General features: G+C 52.9%; 1 protein-coding gene across 3 annotated transcripts in view; it reads left to right on the top strand.

Annotated features, from left to right (window-relative positions):
* Window positions 1–1,902: 1,902 nt before the first annotated feature.
* The window catches only part of SPTBN2 (spectrin beta, non-erythrocytic 2), a 43,184-nt gene continuing 23,621 nt past the window's right edge, over window positions 1,903–21,465 (top strand). Inside the window, exons 1-10 of one of the 3 annotated variants that reach the window (XM_030811282.1) lie at window positions 1,903–2,444; window positions 9,656–9,747; window positions 9,835–10,013; window positions 14,744–14,895; window positions 15,324–15,497; window positions 16,312–16,403; window positions 16,548–16,628; window positions 16,971–17,086; window positions 19,688–19,800; window positions 19,948–20,135. In XM_030811282.1, coding sequence (XP_030667142.1) covers window positions 9,857–10,013; window positions 14,744–14,895; window positions 15,324–15,497; window positions 16,312–16,403; window positions 16,548–16,628; window positions 16,971–17,086; window positions 19,688–19,800; window positions 19,948–20,135 — 1,073 coding nt within the window. In that variant the 5' untranslated portion in view covers window positions 1,903–2,444; window positions 9,656–9,747; window positions 9,835–9,856. Of the gene's footprint in view, window positions 2,445–2,877; window positions 3,004–9,655; window positions 9,748–9,834; window positions 10,014–14,743; window positions 14,896–15,323; window positions 15,498–16,311; window positions 16,404–16,547; window positions 16,629–16,970; window positions 17,087–19,687; window positions 19,801–19,947; window positions 20,136–21,465 lie in introns of those variants that run through there. The other 2 variants (XM_030811281.1, XM_030811283.1) reach the window with 2 other exon arrangements.

Below are 21,465 nucleotides of genomic sequence, written 5' to 3'. Positions count from 1 at the left end.
ATAACGGCTGATACTGATTAAGTGCTTACTATGTGGTGGGCACTGTTCTCTTACTTTACCTGCAATAATTCATTTGATGTTCCCCACGTTATGGTGCCATTTTACATATAAGGAAACTGAATCCTAGGGAGGTAACTTGCCCAAGGTCACATAGTGAGTGGGTGGCAGAACTACGTTTTAAACCCAAGGAGTCTGACTCCAAAATCAATGCTTTTAACCATTCTGCTATACTCCCTGTCTAGCAGAGAGGAAAGAACATATTAGGATTCAGAAGACCTGGAGTTTCTATGATGAACTAATTCTGTGAGCTTGGACATTCACTTAGGTGTCTGAACATCAGTCTGTTCATCAACAGAATAAGAATGAGAATGTTTATCTTATGAGGCTTCTTGAAGGATTATGAAATGCTGAAAATAGGAAATAATTCTACAAAAGATATTATTTTGCTAATCATAAGACTTAATACCCTTGACTTCTAATTGGGTCACAATATTATAGGCTGTCATTGAGACCCTCAGTTCCCATAACCAGTACAGCAGCAGCAGCTTGGTGGTTCCAGTTCCTTCGGCAGGGCAGCTGATTCTACTTTTTTTTTTTTGAGATGGAGTCTCGTTCTTGTTGCCCAGGCTGGAGTGCAGTGGCACAGTCTCAGCTCACTGCAACCTCTGCCTCCCGGGTTCAAGCGATTCTCCTGCCTCAGCCTCCTGAGTAGCTGGGATTACATGCCCACCACCACGCCTGGCTAATTTCTGTATTTTTAGTAGAGAAGGGGTTTCACCATGTTGGCCAGGCTGGTCTCGAACTCCTGACCTCGTGATCCACCTGCCTCGGCCTCCCAAAGTGCTGGGATTACAAGGGTGAGCCACTGAGCCTGGCCATGGGCAGCTGATTCTCATCCCATTGGCTTTAATGTCCCTGACCAAGTGTCCCTGATGACCGTCATGCACAGGTTGGTGCCTCCTTCCCCCAAACCAACCAACACATACTCCTACCTCTGGGAAGAGTTGCAGTTTATCCCCTTGTTTCTTTAATACCATTGCCTGAAAGAGTGGCTATTAAAAATAATAATAATAAATAGCATCAGGCCCGGCATGGCAGCTCACGTCTGCAATCCCAGCACTTTGGGAGGCTGAGGCAGGCAGATCACCTGAGGTCAGGAGTTCAAGAACAGCCTGGCCAACATGGTGAAACTCTGACTCTACTAAAGATACAAAAATTAGTCGGGCATGGTGGCATGCACCTGTAATCCCAGCTACTCGGGAGGCTGAGGCAGGAAAATTGCTTGAACCTGGGAGGAGGAGGTTGCAGTGAGCCGAGATCACGCCACTGCACTCCAGCCTGGGTGACAGAGCAAGACTCCGTCTCAAAATAATATTAATAATAAATAGCCTCAAATGCAGCTAACTGTGAGGTACACACCAGAAAGCCAGTTCCAGTTTCACGGTAGAAGCACAGATATCAGAGCTAGGAGAGAACTTCAAAGTAATCTTTCAGTGGAACTCCCCAACCCTCCTCCCAACCCATTTTATAGACTAGGAAAACCAAGGCGAGGTAGATGACACCACTAGTTAGGGTTGTCAAAACCATATCTGGAAAGTACTTCAATTGCACGTATTTGTTTCAGTATGGATACCTTTTCAGAAAGGAGCAAAATCCTAAATTACCCATAAATCTATTATAAAACCTTAAATCCAATAATTCACTCAAAGCTCATTCTTCGAGTGCCCTTACTTGGCCATTTCAGGCATTCCCTGGATAGAAACGGGCCCACATCTTCAGGGGCAGTACATAACCTAACGGCTCTGTACAAAGCTTACTCTGTTACCACTGGTTCATCTCTGAGCTGAGTTTTCTAATCTGGAAGAACAGCACCTACTTCTCAGAGCTGGAGTGGGGGTGGGAGTGTCACATGAGATGATGCGCTTTTAGCACCCACCTGGCACTCTGTGAGTTTGTCATGATTTGGGCATAATTCCTTCCTCTCCTAAGCAGGCAGCAGTTCATCTTGGTTAAGGACCTTAGACCTTAGACCACTCAGACGCTAAAAAACCAAGGAGAAACCCAGCCGTGTCAGGCCTAGAAATGTCTGCCCCCACCCCCACCCCCCTCAAGACGGTGACTAGGCCGGAATTCTCCTGGTTGATAAATGAGAGGAGCTGAGAAGCGCTGAGATGCCTGTTCCGAGCATCTGATCTGTAGAAGGCGAATCTTCACTGTGCCATGGAGATGTTCTGGGAGGGAGAGCCGGCCCAGCTGCCTGAAGGAGGACGCGAGAGCGAGGGGACGGGTGAGAGGAATGCTTAGCGGAGACGGACTGGAGGTGCCCGGAGAGGAAAGCGGAACGGAGGCTGGATCTCGGGAAACCTCGTCGGCAGTGTCATTAGAGGAAGGATCGCGTGTCCCGGGGATACGGATTTTGGAGGAAAAGCAGAATAGGTACAAAGGTGAGGTGTCCGAACCGGGGAGATCAAGACCTATAAGCTGTTGTGGGGGACCCGGGGGCCAGCGAGGACGGGAAGGCGGGGTTTTGGGGCGAACCCGCACGGTTGCTGGGGCTCGGCAGCCGGCCTCGGAGGTGCCGCCGCGTTCGCCCCGGGGCAGGTCAACGACCCCGGGCGGGGAGCACCGAGAGGGGCCTCGGTTGCCATGGCGCTGGGCGGGGAAGGGGCGACTCGGGCCCCGCCCCAAGCCCTGCGGGGCCGCCGGCTCCAGATGGTCCCGGGCCTCCCGCGGGAGCCGGCGGCCTGCGGCAGGGGGAGGCTATTGTCCTCCTTCCGCGGCGCCGCAGTCCCGCCGCTCGCGCCCGCGCGCCGCCGCCACGCGCCCCGCCGCCGCCCGCCCCGCGCGCCCCCCGCGCCGCCTGCGCCCCGTGACAGCGCCCGCCCGCCGTGCGCCCGGCCGCTGCCTGCAACCGCCCGTCGCGGCCGGGCTGCGGGCGCGGCAACTACCGGTGCGCCCCCGCCCGCCGCGCCCCCGCCCGCCCGGCCGCCGCTCTGCGCCGAGGTAGGTGCCGGCGCCCCGCCCGCTTTGTCCCGGCCCGCGGGGCGGCGCGCTTTGTGCGGCCGCGTGCGGTCGGCGGGGTCGGGATCGGGGTCAGGGTCGGGTCCCGGCGGCCGGGGTGAGCCGGAGCGGGAGCAGGCGGGGACGGGACGGAGAGGGTCCCGTGCCAGCCACACAGGTACCGGGGTGAGGGCGGTGGGGGCCAAGGCCGGGGGGGACTCGGGCCTCTCTAGAGCTGGGAGAAGAGTCTGGAACAGTTAGGGCTGACGGACACGTTCGCGGCGAGGCTGGGAGCGGGTCTGACAGCGCCGGCCCCTCGCGTCGCCGGGGCTGCGGGGCGGACGGGCCGGCGCCGGGCCAGGTGCTGGGGGCGCGCTCGGCCGCCTCTGCCCGGCGGACTGCGGGAGCCCGGCTCCCTCCTCCCGGGAGCCGCGTGGGCTCCTCCTCGCCTCTTTGGCAGCTGGCTCCACGCGCTCCCTTCTGTTCCCCCACAGTGTGTGGGAGAGGGGCACGCGGTTGGCTGTGGTGGCTGGAACTGGCCCGGGGAGAACGCAGACGCTTCGGGCTGCGGGGAAGCGGCCGCGTGCGGCGTTTCTGTGGCCGGGACGCCGATAGGGCTGTGCGGTCCGCCCCGCACGGAACTACCCAGCAAGGCCTGCTCGCGGGGGTGTTCCAGCTCCGGGGCCAGAGTCGTGATTTACCTTCCACTCGCTTGGAACTTTACCCCATTGACCCCCGTTGCATGCTTGTGTGAGGTGCGGGTTTGCCCCGGTCTTAACCTGCTACATGTCGTCTGCCCTCCCCCTCTCGGAGCAGCCACAGTTCGAACGCTGGAGAGCCCGGGGTTTTCAGGCATGGGCAGAGGTAGCCACAAACCAGTTTTCCTTGAAGGTGAAGAGGGCAGAGTGAGTTCCAAATATATGTCTTAGCTCGAGGTGTGGGGCAACCTCTTGGCTTATTCAGAAAGGCAAAGGATTGGCCGAGGAGAAGATAGGATGGAGTTTACATTCTTCCCTTAGAGAAATTGATGTGACCCCGGGTTGGGGAAGGGAGGTAGCAAGGGAGTGAAGAATCTGAATATTTGAATAAATCTGCCATAACTGGAGGATTCTAGAAGAGAAAATAAAATTTCAGCCCCCCTCTTCAGCCCAGTTCCTAACTTCCTCCGAAGAAATTGATCAGGAACACAGTCTGAGAGGTGGGTTGGGGTTTTGCTGTTCCTTCCTTCTGCCCTGGGCCCATCTGTCTCTTGCCTTCCTGGGGGCCTTGAGCTGATTTGTGACTTCTTTTTCGTTTTCTCTCTCTGCCAGTCCACCCATTTATACTTAGAAGCAAATAAGATTTGAACTTTGCCAAAGTCCCCATTTCTTCTAATCTATTATTCATCTCACTGTCATTTGTTCAACTCTGCCTTCCCATGACTTCTCTAGCTCTGCCGTTCTCCTCCCGCATATCTGCGGTTTGCTGTTGGGGCGTCAGCACTATTTCTTTCATTACCTCTGGTACCTACTCCATCGTACCTACTCCATCTTCATCTTCCTCTCTCATCGCCTGAGCTCCTGAGGGGAAGTGATATTTGAGTTTAGTGTGGGGTAGGGCCTCAGCAGACCTAGAAGCCAACCCTGGGTCACACTCACCCCTGAAACTTTGTGTCTTCTCAGCACTCATGGCCCCTCTAACCAATTCCAGCTGCTTCTCATCTTTGGACAAGGGTGGCCCTCAAAGTGTGGTCCCCAGACCAGTAGCTTCAGTGTCACCTGGGAACAGGTTAGAAATGCACATTCCCAGGTACCATCCCAGAAGTACTGAATCAGAAACTGGGGGATGGGGGGAGTGACCTGTGATTTAACAGTCCTCCAGGTTGTTGTGATTCATGGAAGTTTGAGAATCCCCAGTCCTGAGCTGTTGAGCTCAACCCTGAAAGTATTCCAGCCCAGGAGCAGGTCTTCTTCAATCCCGTGTTCATTCTTTCCTTGAGCTTCTCTCTAGTCCTAAGAAAGACATTAATTCGATGGCCAAAAAAATGAATTATAGTCAAGTCATTCAATATCTCTTTATTGAATATCAATTGTACTGAGTCTGGAAAAACATCAAAACGAGTAAGACAGCCCTTGTCCTCAATGAGTTAAATGTGGAGCGGGCAGAGAGACACATAAACAACTAACCGTAATGCGATGTGATAAGCACAATACTAGCTGCATGCCGAAGTGTCCTGGAAGCACAAAGGAGGGAATGATCAACTCTGAGGGAGGGAAAGAATTCATCAGGAGCAGGATGTGGTGAGAGGAAGAATTAGGGTACAAGGCAACCTGTAGCCCAGGGTATAGGATTTCTAGCTTAACATGTCAGCTGAAAGAGAGGAAAACTGCCCTGGAGGATCGGCACGGTGAGTCTAGTCAGCAGCGCCTGGAGTAGATTCCAGCAGGACCCCAAGCCTGCAGCCGGCGGGGGTTGGCATTCTTCTAGCACTAACAGTGTAAGCTACTTGGGCCTGGCCTTGAGGTCAATTGCTAAGAATAAGGTATGATGAGACTGTAATCTGGATTAGCTACTGCACCACCCTATTGCCAGACTTCAGGAATCCGTGGAAGAGAGGACAATTGAGGATTCTCTGGCTTCAAGAGAGACAGGGGGTCATGAAGCCAGGGGGCTGCTGGCTGACTGAGGAAGTGTCAGCATGGAGACCCTGGTCATAGGTGAGGAATGATCTACTCAGTGGCAAGAAACCAGCACTGGATATGTGTAGGAGAAAAGCAAATAGAAATGAGTGGGAATGTAGAGATGGCAGCTGGGGACACAAGCTGAGAACACAGCATATTGTCCAAAAGGCCAGGGAGCTGCAGAGCCAGAATGCTTGGAAACCAAGACCTAGAGACACAAAGGTAGCAGAGTCTCAGAGCCACATGCTGAACAATGCCAGAGAGCACCATTCACATGGAAGGCTGTGGTGTTGCAACATGGTGGCCCTGTGGGGGTCTATGATCTAAGGACACCAATGCTAGCTTGGTTCCTTATCCATATCACAGCATTTCTGGAAACTCAGGACATACAGCATGCATGCTTCAAATTCAGTTTGGGAAGAGGAGCATTGAAGTGGCTGAGGTTTTATTTGGGGGAAGAGGAAGTTCTAGCTCCATACTTTCTCCTGGTAATGGTAGGAATCCACAGAGACATTCTAACAGTTGGACTTCCCTGGAGGGTCTGGCTCCCAATTGGGCCCCTTTGTAACTTTAACAAAACCCCCAATTCTGCATTTCTCCTGAGCCCTACTTCCTAGGACCAGGGCTGTGGTCTTGGCAGTCTCTGGTTCTGGAAAGGAAGGAGGTATGGAGAAAAGAGAAGTGATGGGTGGTGAGACTCGGGTAGGTAGGGAGGTGTGTGCCCATGGACACACAAAGGCAGAACCTGGCTTCCATCATTAACTGGTTCCACGAAGCTGAACCTGACCTGCTTGAAGGCCAGGGTTGTCTGCCCCTCCCCTTGGGAGGACCAAGTTGGATCCCCAAAAATAAGCCAAAGCAGTCCATGTTTGGGTTCTGTGCAGCTTACAGGGGCCTCAGAGATACTGTAGTTTGGAGACAGGGTCAGATGGTTAGCTTCTTTGAGTTTCTGCTCTTTGTAGAGTACAAAGATATGAGGCAGGGTTTGCAAACCTCAACAGTTGGGGCCAGGCAGGTAACGTAGATATGTGAAGTGGCTGGGCCTGTAGACCCATCTAAAGGAATCCAAATCAGTCTTTTCTTTTTTGAGACAAATTTCACTCTGTCATCCAGGCTGGAGTGCAATGGCGCAATGTCAGCTCACTGCAACCTCCGCCTCCCAGGTTCAAGCGATTTGACAGCCTCAGCCTCCCAAGTAGCTGGAACTACAGGCACCTGCCACCACGCCCAGCTGATATTTTGTATTTTTAGTAGAGATGGGGTTTTGCCTTGTTGGCCAGGCTGGTGTCGAACTCTTGACCTCAGGTGATCCGCCCGCCTTGGCCTCCCAAAGTGCTGGGATTATAGGCATGAGCCTCCGTACCCAGCCAAAAAATCAGTCATTTAAAAATAGCTTATTGGCCCAGCAAAACACTCCTGGGGGCTAGCCTTGGTAGGTTTGTGACTCCTAGTGAGGGGTCACGGAAACCGAAGCAGGGGCAGGGTGGGACTTGGGTGTAGGCGTTTTTGTGGGCAGGTCTGTGCAGGGAGAGTTTGAGTGCTGGAGATGTCCATCCCAGAGCTGAGCTTAAGTGTGGCTGCTGGTTAGGAAGCACTAATCTGAGGGGCCGAGAGAAATGGAATTACACTTGGTCCTGAGGTGTGGACTTCTTTCCTGTCTAGAAGCTGAGAGTATTAGGTGACGCTAGTTCAGGTCATGCGTTGCCCACAGCACTCTTTGCTCAGGGTGATTCAACTCTGCCCTAGAATATATTTTTATATAAATATTTACAGAACAAATCTAGAGAATCTGTGGGGGGAAATGGTGGATTTTTGAATGAGAAGAGTCCTAGGCCTAGTAGAAATTAAGCTCCCTTTCCTTCTACAGGGAATTAAAGCCCAAATCTACAAGCCTTAGACCTTAGCTCTCTTGCATCTCATTAATGCTCCTCCCAAGAAAAATCCTTGTACACATTTTCTCTTTAGGAGAAAGGGGAGGGGCAGACAACCCTGGCCTTCAAGTAGGTCAGGTTCAGCTTCATGGAATCAGTTAATGATGGAAGCTAGGTTCGCCTTTGTGTGCCCATGAGTCTCACAACCCAGCACTTCTCTCTTCTCCAGACCTCCTTCCTTCCAGAACCCGAGACTACCAAGACCACAGCCCTGGTCCTAGGAAGTAGGGCTCAGGAGAAATGCAAAATTGGGGGTTTTGTTAAAGTTACAGACCCAGTCCCCTCCCCCTCTCTTGAATGCTGCTGAATGCTGAATTACACAAGAACTGTGGACGGTAGAGGTTTTTTTTTGTTTTTTTTTTTTTTTTTATCCCCAGCAGATATTCTGAACCTCATTTGTTAGTTTTGAGGACAGAGTGTGTTTGCATAAGTTAGAGCTGTAAGTAGTGCTGGTGAGCAGACATGGTCCACATTTCCCCAGCCTGGGCCCTAGGCAGGAGCCACAGCTGCTCATCCCTCCGGGATGAGCCTCCATGACGGTTGAGGAACCTGTGTATGTTCTGTGTTCAAGAGGCTGCGATTAAGAGCGTGTCCCCCAGAGTCTGAAAGAACTTGTCAAAACCCAGCACTGTTTCTTCCAGCTGCGTGACCTTGAACCAGTAACTTAATGTCTTTTTTTTTTTTTTTTTTTTTTTTTTGAGGCGGAATCTCACTCTGTCTTGCCCAGGCTGGAGTGCAGTGGCGAAATCTCAGCTCACTGCAGCCTCCACCTCCTGGTTTCAAGTGATTCTCCTGTCTCAGCCTCCCTAGTAGCTAGGACTACAGGTGTGTGCTACCACGCCCAGCTAATTTTGTATTTTCAGTAGCGATGGAGTTTTACCATGTTGGCCAGGCTGGTCTCAAACTCCTGACCTCAGGTGATCCACCCGCCTTTTTCTGAGATGGAGTCTTGCTCTGTCGCCCAGGCTGGAGTGCAGTGGCGCGATCTCGGCTCATTGCAAGCTCTGCCTTCCAGGTTCACACCATTCTCCTGCCTCAGCCTCCCGAGTAGCTGGGACTGCAGGCGCCCACCACCACACCCAGCTAATTTTTTGTATTTTTTAGTAGAGACGGGGTTTCACCATGTTAGCCAGGGATGGTCTTGATTTCCTGACCTTGTGATCCACCCGTCTCGGACTCCTAAAGTGCTGGGATTACAGGCATGAGACACCGCGCCCGGCCAACTTAATATCTTTTGTGCAGCTTCCTCATCTATGAAATGGAGACAACAGTGGGCCCTCACCCCACAGAGGGTGAGGGTGAGGTGATGCATGTCAATGGCAGGGACATGTCACAGCCGACATTTATTGAGTACTTACTAACATTCTCTGTGGCAAACCAAAGGAAACAAAGCGGAGAGAACCATACTGTGTCCTCCTTTGAACTCCTGGGCACTTGCCAAACAGCGTATCAATCTTCCTGGTGTATCATAGCTTTTTCTTAGCTCAAGAGCAGAATCTAGGTCTTTTTTTTTTTTTTCTACAAGTCTCGCTCTAAGGCGCGCCCAGGTTCAAGCAATAATCCTGCCTCAGCCTCCCGAGTAGCTGGGATTACAGGCACCTGCCACTATGCCCAGCCAATTTTTTGTATTTTTAGTAGAGACAGGGTTTCACCATGTTGGTCAGGCTGGTCCTGAACTTCTGACCTCAGGTGATCCACCCACCTCGGCCTCCCAAAGTGCTGTGAGCCACTGCGCCCAACGAATCTGGGTCTTTTTCTCTCAACTTCCCTACAGGGTATAGGAGGCCATCTTGGGTTGATCATGGGCTCAAAACAGTTTGTAGAAGGAAAGAATGCCACTTTCTAGTCATTATTGCCCATGGGGCCCCATATGTGCTGCCTGCATTACCCTGGCCTGTACACTGCTGTCTGAAGCACTGAAGCCCATCACCCCTTTCCTCACCCCCCAAACCCGCCCCTCTCTGGCCCGAAGCCATTGGAGCCTTTCCTGACCACCGCATCGCTCTGAGCTGCTGCTGCCTTCCTGCTTCACTTTCTGTGCTTCTGATGCATTCCTGTCCCCAGGCTTCCCGGGTGGCTTCCCCTCTCCCCCTGGGGGCTGATTTCCACTGAGCAGCCAACCGCAGCCTCTGGCCACAAGGAGAGCGGAGCCACAGGTAGGGGAAGAAGACAGAAGGGCCTGGTGGTGAGTGGAGGGCTTGGTGGTCCCTGGACGTCCCTCACTGGCCACATTCTCCTTGCAGGAGCAGGAAGCCGCCTACCACCATGAGCAGCACTTTGTCACCCACAGACTTTGACAGCTTGGAGATCCAGGGCCAGTACAGTGACATCAACAACCGCTGGGACCTTCCTGACTCGGACTGGGACAATGACAGCAGCTCGGCCCGCCTTTTTGAGAGGTCTCGCATTAAGGCTCTGGCAGGTGAGGTCAGGGGAGGGTCAAGGTGGGGGGATGCTGGAGGAGGCTGTGTCAGTTGTCACGAAGAGCCCTTTAACTTTACGGGAAGACTGACTTTTCTTTCTAAGTGGGAGACCCAGAGCACCCTATCAATTCCCTGGTCTCCACATCCAGCTTCAAGAATAGGCTCCAGGCCATTCAGAACTTTCCCCAGCTCCTCCCCCAAGCATAGAGACGCTTCACTGGCCCCTGGACTGGCTGAGCTGACTAAAACAGCTTCCCCCTCTGGCCCCCGGGTTATGTCCCTTTATCCTTCGGCACTCTCACTCTTGCCACTCCTGTCTCCGCCCACCTCTCCCTTACCTGTCATGCCCTTGTTGTGTCTTCTTTGATTTCCACTGTCATTTCCCACACCTGTTCCCATTCTATTATTCCCCTCTGCTCCCTCCCCACCTGTTCCTTCCACCTGCCGCCTGTTACTCCCATTATCTCATCTGCCTGTTCCCTGAAGCAGGTTCCCTCCACCCGCTGCTGCTGGTTTCTGCAGCCGCCCATTCTCCCGGGTGTGCTCTCTGCCTGCCTTGGCCCCTACCCTTCCCTACAGCCCAGGGCCTGGGCTCTCCGCTCTGAGTGGAAACTCGTCCAACAGCCTCCCTGTCTTTCGGGGGAGGAGTTGTCATGGCAACAAGAGTGCGGCTGCCACCTGACACCACCAGTGGCTGGCATGGGGCTGACTCACCCACACACCCCAAGGCCACCCATCCCGTCTGGCTTCCTCCTCCATCCCACCCTTGTCATTGCCATTGACCTGCCGGCCATCCAGCCCAGCCCAACCCAACCCAGTCTGAGAGGCCCCAGCTACTCTCACCGAGAGGTGGTGCTCCCAGTGGGGGTGGGGTTGGCCCCTAGAAGAAGAGAGACTCCAAGGGGGAGGTTCCCAAACCTGGCCACATGTTTTACAGGATCACCCAGGGATGTTTTTTACAAATACAGGTTTCCAAGCCCCTCCCTAGACACAATAAGTTAGAATCTTGGTCTAGAACTCAGGATTTTTCAAAAGCTCCCCAAGTGATTCTTTTGAGCCAGCTCAGCACCAGTCTGAGGACCCCCTTGTGGCAGCCATAGCTTCCCAGGACCCCTTCTCATTTTCTCCTGGGCCTCTCTGTTCTTCTGGTTGGGTCTTCAGGCTGGCTGTGAAATACTCCTACCAGTGCGTCTATACATCAGAGAAGACAGAAGGTGTGGGTTATGGAGAATGTCATGTTTGAGGAAAATGTTCCTGGCAGTCTGGTTTTGGATTCATGTAGCCTCTAGAATGGTCATGATGTCTATGTGTGTACAACATGTGCCACCCACCACGTTTGCACACATGACAAGTGCCTCCCAGGACTGTCACCATGCCTGTGTACATAGGACACATACCACCCAGGACTGTCACCATGTCTGGCTGCACATAACTCGGGCCACCCAGCACTGTCACCATGTCTGTGCACACATCCGTGCGACCTCGTGCTCTCATTGGGTGTTTATCTCCATCACTAAACTGGGCTCTCCTGAAGAGGCAGCTCTGCATGGGCTTTGCCTAGCACTGTGTCTCCAGCCAGTAGGTGTCAAATAAACACTGAATGAATGAAGATGGGGAAGGGCAAGTGTAGGCTGCACGTGACAAACGCCCAAGCCCAGAGGAAGGGCGCCTGGTAGATGTGCCCAGCAGCGGCGTGTCTGGGGGCAGGGATGGCCTGGTGGAGGATGGCCCTGGTGGGCCAGAGGGCAGGGAAGGGGCTGGCACTGGAGGTGGTGATAAGCAAGTGGAAAGGATGGTAACAGCGCCCGTTTCACAGATGAGGGAATGAAGAAAAATGCCTCGCACAGTGCCTGGCTTTTCCTCTTCGAGGATTTCCTCATTTCCAGATTTCTCTTTGTCTGTTTCTGAGCTGGGGCTCAAAGCCCACACATCCTGGAGAAGGACCTCCCAGAGTCACCCAGAGAGGGGTCGCCCTCACTGTTCCTGCAAACCTCTGGGAAACAGGAGTTTGCACTGGGGGCCCCTCTCGTGGGTCCTGTGCATTGTTAGGTAACTTGGGGCCTGATGGGCGGGTCTCGAAGGCGTTGGCAGTGCCCTCCTCCGCCACCCCGCAGGGCCTGGCCCTGCCCCCGCCGGCCATGCTCCGCCTCTCTCCCCTCCCCAACACTGTCCAACCTGTTTGTCTGGAGCCTCCTGTCTCCTCTCACCGCAGCCAGGCGTGCCCCCACTCTCTGTCTCAGGAGCTCGGGACACCCCGTAACTCTTTTTGCCACTCTTTGAAATTCCCACCATTCTTGAATCCCCCAACCCTGGACTCCAGCCTGAGGTTCCACTGGGGAACAGAAACTGGCCCCCTGCCGGCGGGGAGCATGGACTCTGGGCCCTGGGCTCTGTAGCTAGCAGCTGGCAGCATGAATGGGAACGGAGTGAGCAGGGTGCACGGGAACGGCCTGCACGAGGCCTGCGAGTTTTACTATGAGGCTGTGGAAGGGGCCCACAACCCCGGGGGCCTCCTGCTCTCACCAGCTGCCTTCATCAACCCTGTTCAGTATGCCAGCGTGCTGGAAGGACGCTTCAAACAGCTGCAAGGTGAGGCCCGGGGGCTCCCTGTGGGGACAACTGCGCCTGGGCGAGAGGGACCTGGGTGTGGGGAGAGTGGCCAGAGCTGAGGACCTGGCATGGGACACGGTGTGACTCTAGTGTTTGTGTTGGGAGACAACGTGATGCAGCTTAGAGGGGATAATTACAAGAGGCCGGAAAATACACAGATGTCAACGGAATGGGGAAAGGCTTGGACCCGCTGGCAGGGACCGTGTATGATGGCATGGGTGGGTGTGACTGCTGGGCCTCGGGGTGCTGCATGGAGCAAAGGCAACCAGCCATGGAGGGCGTGGGGGCGCCAGCACCCGGGGAGGCACCAGCAGTGCCTCTGAGGTGGATCCAGATCTGGCGGTGGAGCGCTCGCCAGGACAGTTAGGGGAGGCGGAGGGGTGAGCCAGGCCCAGGGACCTGGAGATTGTGTTTTCCAGGCTTCTGAGCGTGCGTCTGAATGTGTGCAAGGGGGCAGCGTGTGTGGAAGCAAAGGGAGTGTCTCGAAGGAGAGGATCTGTGCAAACAGGCCCAGGTAGATGTCTGTGCAGGTGTGTGTTCACTCTGGCACAAGCGCTTAGGTGTGTTTCTGGGAATCACTGTTGTATGTGTGTGTGAGGATCTAGGGATGCTGTGGGCGTCTTGTGACGTGACACTTGGTTTCTGGTGCTTGGCTTTGCCCATTTTCCTCCTAGTTGCCACTAATTCTGTGTCTTCTGCCTGTGTGCCAAAATGGCCTCACCCGAGGGTGCCCAGCAGTAGGGAAGTGCCCCTGGATCCAGCAATGGCCTGTGACCCAGGCTCCTCCTGGCTCACTCAGATGGGGCCTGTAGACCTGCCGGGAGGCCCAAAGGCACCCTTGGTTTCACGGGTGCTGGGGAGCATGGGGCCATCCCATGTTGTTATTAGGACCCCAGGTTTGGTGCCGGTATAGTGGCTGGAGGTAAGAGACAGGGAGTGACGTGGATGTGTTGCTGTGTCTTATGGGTGAGGTGCTTAGGAATGTGAGATTAAAGGATGAGTCTTTCCGGTTTCTGAGATGCTGGTGCTGAGATGGAAGCAAAAGTGACTCTTCAGACCCCAGCCACTTGGGTTGGGTCCTTGCACAGGGCTCTCTGTGGGGAAGTGGCAGAAATCCTTATCACCAGAGCAGTTTCTGATGCTTTCACTTTGTCACTTAGAATGTTCTTAATTTTTATTTTCCTATGGAACCTAGTACTTACTTCGCCTCTTCGGTAACTCCCCTCCCCTGTGGGCTGGGCAGCAGGGCATTGCCTAACTTTTTTTGAGATTGGTACCTAACTCTGCCTGGCTTTTTTTCCCCCATGTTTCCTGGCCTCACTGTTTTCCCAGTTCCCAACTCTCAACATCTTGTTCTTCTGAGCAATGGGGTGTTTATGTCCTGGAACTGGATCCCCTTGCAGCCAGCTGAATGTACCGTCCCCAACCCCCAGAAGCAGAGGAGACTGCCTTTTCTTTAATTTATCCAAGGACAGTAAGCTGACTCAGGAGGCCTGCAGCCTCTATACCATCAAGTCCTAATAAGCGCTTGGAAGAGCCGCTGCTATAATTTTAGCCCACACCCTCTCCTTTGTCCGCAACCAAAAGAGAACAGCCATACCTCCCACCGGCCTGGGCAGCTGTTGCTCTCCTTCAGGTCAGATCACACCACTTTATAACAGCAGCTCACCAAGGAGCCATTTTGTGCCAGGCACCAGCTAGTTGTTTTATATATCTTATCTCATTTAATCAACACGATGACCTGTTGAAGTAGAAAGTGATGTTCCCATTTTACAGATGAGACATTGGGGCTCTGATGAATGAAGTCACTTGACCAGCATTCCACCGCTTACATGACTGCCCCATCCCAGCCCCTCCCTGCATGTCCCATGGTTTCTGAGGTCTTCATCCTTTCTTCTCAAAGCCTATTTTCTTTCTTTCATCTTTCTTCTTTACCTTGCTTATGAGCTCATTCCAAGTTAGGGGCTTTCCTCCCGGTCATCTTCCTTCCCTTCCTCCTCCTTAGAGGACCCCACTTCCCATCTCTCAGGCTCCTCTATCCCCCACCCCTGCCAACTGGTGTTTAGAAGCAGGCATACTGAACTCGAGGGACAGAAATAACCCCCTGTTGCCACCACAGATGAACGAGAAGCAGTGCAGAAGAAAACCTTCACCAAGTGGGTAAACTCGCACCTGGCCCGGGTCACGTGCCGGGTGGGGGACCTGTACAGCGACCTCCGGGACGGACGCAACCTGCTGAGGCTCCTCGAGGTGCTCTCGGGAGAGATACTGGTGAGCTGTGGTCATGAAGGGAAGCGGGGAGCTCAGAAAAGTGTCCAAGGGGACCAGCTGGAAGAACAGCCCTCAGAGAGAGTGACGGCACAGGGCAGGAAGCAGTGGCTCCCTCTGCTCAGAGGATGGTTTCGTTTCGAGCACCTTTGCCACTTAGATTACATAGGAGCATTGCTTCGTGGAGACAGGAACAGTGGCCCCATTGAAAACATTTCTTTTCCCACCTACTCTGGGTGCAGTTAATTCCCTTGGGAATCTTAATCTGCCCAAGCCTCATTTGTAACCTCAGCTTTGGCTCCAGACCTGGGGCTGTGCCCGTGTTCCTGAGGTAGGTCATGGGGAAGGTGTGCAAAGCCGGGCCCTGCGAAGGCTGGGGAAGAAGGTGGAAGCCCACAGTCCCGTGCCATTTTGCCCCCGTCCCTCCACAGCCAAAGCCCACAAAGGGCCGCATGCGGATCCACTGCCTGGAGAACGTAGACAAGGCACTGCAGTTCCTCAAGGAGCAGAAAGTGCACTTGGAAAACATGGGCTCCCATGACATTGTGGATGGAAACCACCGACTGACCCTTGGGCTGGTCTGGACCATCATCCTTCGATTCCAGGTACCCCAGCACACTGTCACACAGAGTGGTTCCTGCCCTGGTTCTTCACTGCAAACCATTCCTGCTGGCCCATGACACAACAAACACAAAGATGGATGATCTCGAACCTTATGTAGCAGCTGCCATTGCGGTGCTATCCAAGCACCAGATCAGTGGACTCCCCTCCTTCAGCAGGGTAGAAACCAGCTTGGGTGAATGTCAAACCCCTGTGGCAAGTTCCTTGTGTGCTGGTCTGTGTATTGGTCATGTGCAATAGGACCAGGACCACAGGTTGATCCACAAGGGACTAGAAGTTTTACCAACTGGTCCTTCACCTCAGGGGATTTGGGAACTTCTAGAGGGTCTGGTCACTGGCACCAATCCCCTGCCATAAACTCTGCCTGTCTCCCCCATTGGAACGTCACCCTCCTCCTTCCCATGCCCCAGTGTCCTCATGCCATCACAGCGTTCCTGATCACCCCCTTCCTTCCCGGGTTCTGTCGGCTTCACCTTGGAGAGCCAACTTTTAGAGACCTTGGAGAGTCAGCTCTCAGAAAATGTTCACTCTTCTGCCTGCAGTTCCCCACCTGGAGGGACCAGCACCCTCCACTCAGAGACACACCGATTCTTCAGCATCCTACCCTAATCTGCTGCCTCAAATCCCTTGCTCCCAGTGTTTTGTGGTCCCTGGCCTAGGTTGAAAGGACTTCAGGCTATGCCTGTCCACCCCTTTACCACAGTCTAAAGAGCGGTTTCCTGCCATTTATCTGAGCATCTCTGATAACATCAGGAGTTCCTGTCCAGGGAGTGAGGGCCCTGCTTGCTTCCTTCCTAGATCCAAGACATCAGTGTGGAGACAGAAGACAACAAGGAGAAGAAGTCAGCCAAGGATGCCCTGCTTCTGTGGTGCCAGATGAAGACTGCAGGGTGAGGACACCCTGGGCATGTGGCACTGGAGGGTCAGTGACCCCCAGGCTGTGCTGGGCTCCAGGAACCATGAGCTGGTGACTGTCCTGGAGTCATTGACCAGGGCTCAGCCCTAGTCACCATTTTCTGAATCTCTGTTTATAGTTATCCCAACGTCAATGTACACAACTTCACCACCAGCTGGAGAGATGGACTAGCCTTCAACGCCATTGTGCATAAACACCGGTGAGAAGATGGGGTTAGCACGCAGCAGAGCAGCTGGGTTGGCTAATGACCTGGGGTGCACATGTGGAGACAGAGAAGAGACGAGCTGCACAGCAGTCAGAAGGAAGGAAAAGCACTCGGAGCAGAACCAGAACATGGGGGTGCAGGGCTGCACAGAGCACTTGTGATGGGAAGCAGGGGAGGCAGTATGGGGAGGGGCTGTGAGCAGCAGTGTGGGTTTGGGATGCCTACTTCTGGACAAAATTGGGTCGGTGACTTAGGGATAAAGATTGGTGTGGGTTTCCTCTTCCTCTTTAAGATCTCACATGTTTCTGATCCCTTCTGTCTTTCCTCCCCACCCAGGCCAGACCTGCTGGATTTTGAGTCTCTGAAGAAGTGTAATGCACACTATAATCTGCAGAATGCATTCAATCTGGCTGAAAAGGAACTGGGACTTACCAAGCTGCTGGATCCCGAAGGTGGGGCCAGAGCTATGTGAAAAAGAGGTGGTAGGGTAGAGACAGGAGGTGGACCAGTGGTTGCCAGGGGCTGCGGAGGGGGAAGACATGGAGTAACCACCAACCGATACAGGGGCTTCTTTGGTGGGGGAAGAGAATGTTCTGGAATTAGAAAGTGGTGATGGTTACACAACCTTGTAAATATACTGAAAAATGCGTGGTTGCTCACACCCAGCATTTTGGGAGGCCAAGGCAGGAGGATCACTTGAGCCCAGGAGTTTGGTACCATCCTGGGCAACATAGTGAGACCCCATGACTACCTCGCCCCCGCCCCAAAAAATATATATCTTTACACTGAAAACCAGTGAATTATATACATTAAGTGAATTTTATGGTATGACAATTATTTCTCAGTTTTTTTTTTAACAAAAGACTGTAGGTAGGAAGAAAAGCAGCCTAGTGACAGAAAGAGCCCTGGGCTGTGGGTTGTGTGCCAGACAGAGCACAGAGGAGCTCCGTGACATATAGCCAGTGGCTGGTCTCTCTGTGGCTCAGTTTCCTCATGTCTTAAAAGAGAGAATTGGTCTCTAAGGGCTCTTCTAAAATTCTAGGATTCTAAATTAAGCTACATGTTGCTGGCCACAGTGGTACCTGCCTATAGTCCTAGCTGCTAGGGAGGCTGAGGCGAGAGGATCACTTGAGCCCAGGAGTTCTAGGCTGCAGTGGGTTATGCTGATTGGGTATCCACACTAAGTTCAGCACTGGTGACCTCCTGGGAGCAGGGGACCACCAGGTTACCTAAGGAGGACTGAACCGGCCCAGGTCAGAATGGAACAGGTCAAAACTCCCACGCTGATCAATAGTGGGATCACACCTGTCAATAGCCACTGTTCTCCAGCCTGGGCAACAGCGAGACCTGTCTCTATTTTTTTAAAACAAATTTTTAAGAAAAAAAATTAAGCTGCATGACCTTCTGCTCTCACCCAGAACTGGCCTGTGGTCAGCCGACCTTGCTGATTGGTTCCTGTGGTTCTGGTCATAATGCCGATGAGATCGATGAGATCAGTAACAGCGACTGGGCTCTTTTTTTTTTTTTTTTGAGACGGAGTCTCGCTCTGTTGCCCAGACCGGAGTGCAATGGCGCGATCTCGGCTCACTGCAACCTCCGCCTCCTGGGTTCAAGCAATTCTCCTGCCTCAGTCTCCTGAGTAGCTGGGATTACAGGCACATCCTACCACGCCCGGCTAATTTTTGTATTTTTAGTAGAGACGGGGTTTCACCATGTTGGTCAGGCTGGTCTCTAACTCCTGACCTCGTGATCCGCCCACCTCGGCCTCCCAATGCACTGAGATAACAGGTGTGAGCCCCCGCACCCGACTGCGATTGGGCTCTTATTTGGTACCTGGTTCTGCGCTTGACGTGCTTTAATCTTCACAACATCCCTTTGAAATCAGTACTGTTGTTATCCTCAGTTTATGGAAGAGAAGATGGGGGCCTATAATGGGTAAGCAACTTGCCCAGGTCTTCTGGCAGATGGAGCTGAGACTGGCATTCAGGCAGCCTGGCTCCAGAGCCTGTTTCCTCCGCTGCCTCTGGGAAAGCGGAGACCAATCTTGGTGCAACCAGAACAGGGAGGAGAGAAAGGCCCAGTGACTCCCCTGCTGGAGGTGCTCCTTAAGTTCAGTGGGTGGATGTTCACTGGTCTTGAGCATTTTCTCCCTGTTTTCCATTCTACCTGTAGCCCTATCACCTGGGCCCTTTTACTGCAGAATGACAAGTGTCAGCGAGCTAGCAACAGACATAGGCTTCATGCAGTGCTCCTTGGAGAGCCTCTGGGCAGCATGGCTGTAATTCAGAACCTGGAAATAAAGCTAAGCATTCTGTAACTTTCCGAGATGACTTCAGTGGCTCCTGCCTGCCCATGTGTTTCCAGAAATAGGCAAGAGGCTTCTGGTCTCATAGTCTTACCTTTAGGATAAAATCTGGCCTATTTAAGAGAACCCACAGATTTCAAGTTATGGTCAGCCTCAGTTGGGCGCTGGAAGCCAATTCGGCTTGAAAGACACTCCCCTCCTTGGGCCCACAGCTGAGCTTTAGGATTGAGGTTAGAAATGGTGTGATCACACCTGGAGATGGTGCTGAGAGCTGGCCTCTGTCCCCACTGAGCTGCAGGGATCACAGGGCCCATCACTCTGAGCATCCTAGGTTCAGGAGGCTTAGTTCATGCCTTCCATCCCGCTGCCCCTCAATCCATTGACTTCTTAGACATTATTCCAGCCTAAAAGTCCATGATCCATCCCCACATAGCAATGCTGTTTCTTTTCTTGCTTTTCTTCCCCAAACAACTAATTTTGGTCTCCACGGGGAACTCTGGGTAAAAGCCTCCTTGTGCTTCTGGAGTTTGTGCTCTCCTTGGAGGGCACTTCTTGTTTCCAGAAGGGGAAAAAAAGATGAGCTTTTTTGGTGCCCTTTTCATTTGAATGGCTGAGTTGTCATTTTGCTCTAAAAGGAGATGGAGAGATGTCAGCCTTGGAGGACTGGGCAGGCCCAGGGTTTGGGGTAAGTGATGCAAGTTATGGATGAACTTCTGGGAGGCCTGACCCAAATGGTCCTCTCTTGCAGATGTGAATGTGGACCAGCCAGATGAGAAGTCAATCATTACCTATGTGGCTACTTACTACCATTACTTCTCCAAGATGAAGGCCCTGGCTGTGGAAGGCAAGAGAATTGGCAAGGTACTGTCCATGGGCAGTAGGCATAAAGGCCAGAGGAGGCCCGGCTGAGGGGTCTTACTCCCCCAGTGCAAGGGCAGGGTGGAGCTGCAGGACTGGGCCAGGGACCCTGTGGCTGGGACTGTCATGTCCCTGTCTTCTGCCTCCCAGGTGCTGGACCATGCCATGGAGGCAGAGCGCCTGGTGGAGAAGTACGAGTCCCTGGCCTCGGAGCTGCTGCAGTGGATCGAGCAAACAATTGTGACCCTCAATGACCGGCAGTTGGCCAACTCCCTGAGCGGGGTCCAGAACCAGCTGCAGTCCTTCAACTCCTACCGCACCGTGGAGAAGCCGCCCAAGTAGGTGTCCCTGGGGCCCCACCCTTATCTGAGCTGTGCTCCCACGAGAGGAAGCCTAAATTAGCACAGCCTTCAGGGAGGGAAATTTGGCAGTACGTAAATGCAGTGGCGATTTCCCACACCAGAAGCATCCAAACAACACAGTTGATACAAAATAAATTTTTTTAATGATTAGCCGTTTTTAAAAATCATGCTGTGGGCCGGGCATGGTGGCTCACGCCTGTAATCCCAGCACTTTGGGAGGCCAAGGTGGGCGGATCACCGAGACCGGTCTGGCCAACATGGTGAAACCCCGTCTCTACTAAAAATACAAAAAAATTAGCTGGGCTTGGTGGCACACGCCTGTCATCACAGCTACTCGGGAGGCTGAGGCAGGAGAACCACCTGAACCCGGGAGGCAGAGGTTGCAGTGAGCCGAGATCATGCCACTGCACTCCAGCCTGGGTGACAGAGCAAGACTCCATCTCAAAAAACAAACAAACAAACATGCTGTGGAAATGATTGCTATGATGTGTTGAGTCAGTGCAATCCATCAGATAAGATTACTGATCAGGTGTCATGGCAACCCAATCCCAGCATAGGATAGAGGGGACTGGACCTGACAGGCAGGTCACAACTGGCAATGTGGGTGTGGCTGGTAACGTGAGAATTGCAGAGGTTCTTATCATTTCAATATTTTAGCAATTAACTGTTCCAAGTATGTGACTGCTGTTAGGCAATTCTGTTCAGTACCTGCCAAAACGTCTGTGTTTATGTTGTCATGGAGTTCTTTTGGAGTTAATATATATCAGCTCTGAAACTAATATTAGTCCAGAAGATGATTGTTTCTATACATTCCAGGGAATGATTTAAGGTGTACCCTTTAACCTAGGAAGTCGTCTTCTGGACATTAAACAAAGATGTAGCTTCAAGGATGTTCATCAACACAACCACCAGAAAAGAAAAATAAGTCATGGGCAGCCACTGAAAATAATATTAAAGAAATGCATTTATTGACATGGAAAGATGTTCATGAAAAATAAGCAGGGAAATAGGTTATAAAAGAATTATTTCGGCTGGGCACCGTGGCTCACGCCTGTAATCCCAGCACTTTGGGAGGCTGAGGCAGGTGGATCACTTGAGGTCAGGAGTTTGAGACCAGCCTGGCCAGCCTGGTGAAACCCCGTCTCTACTAAAAATACATAAATTAGCCAGGTGTGGTGGTGCACGCCTGTAATCCCAGCTACTTGGGAGGCTCAGGCAAGAGATTGGCTTGAACCCGGGAGGCAGAGGTTGCAGTGAGCCCAAATCGGACCACTGCACTCCAGCCTGGGTGACAAAGCAAGACTCT

The sequence above is a fragment of the Nomascus leucogenys genome, chromosome 4, assembly GCF_006542625.1.
Source record: "Nomascus leucogenys isolate Asia chromosome 4, Asia_NLE_v1, whole genome shotgun sequence".
In the NCBI taxonomy this organism is placed as follows: Eukaryota; Metazoa; Chordata; class Mammalia; order Primates; family Hylobatidae; genus Nomascus; species Nomascus leucogenys.
The sequence above is the reverse complement of the archived record's forward strand: the minus strand, read 5'-3'. Positions and strand labels throughout refer to the sequence as shown.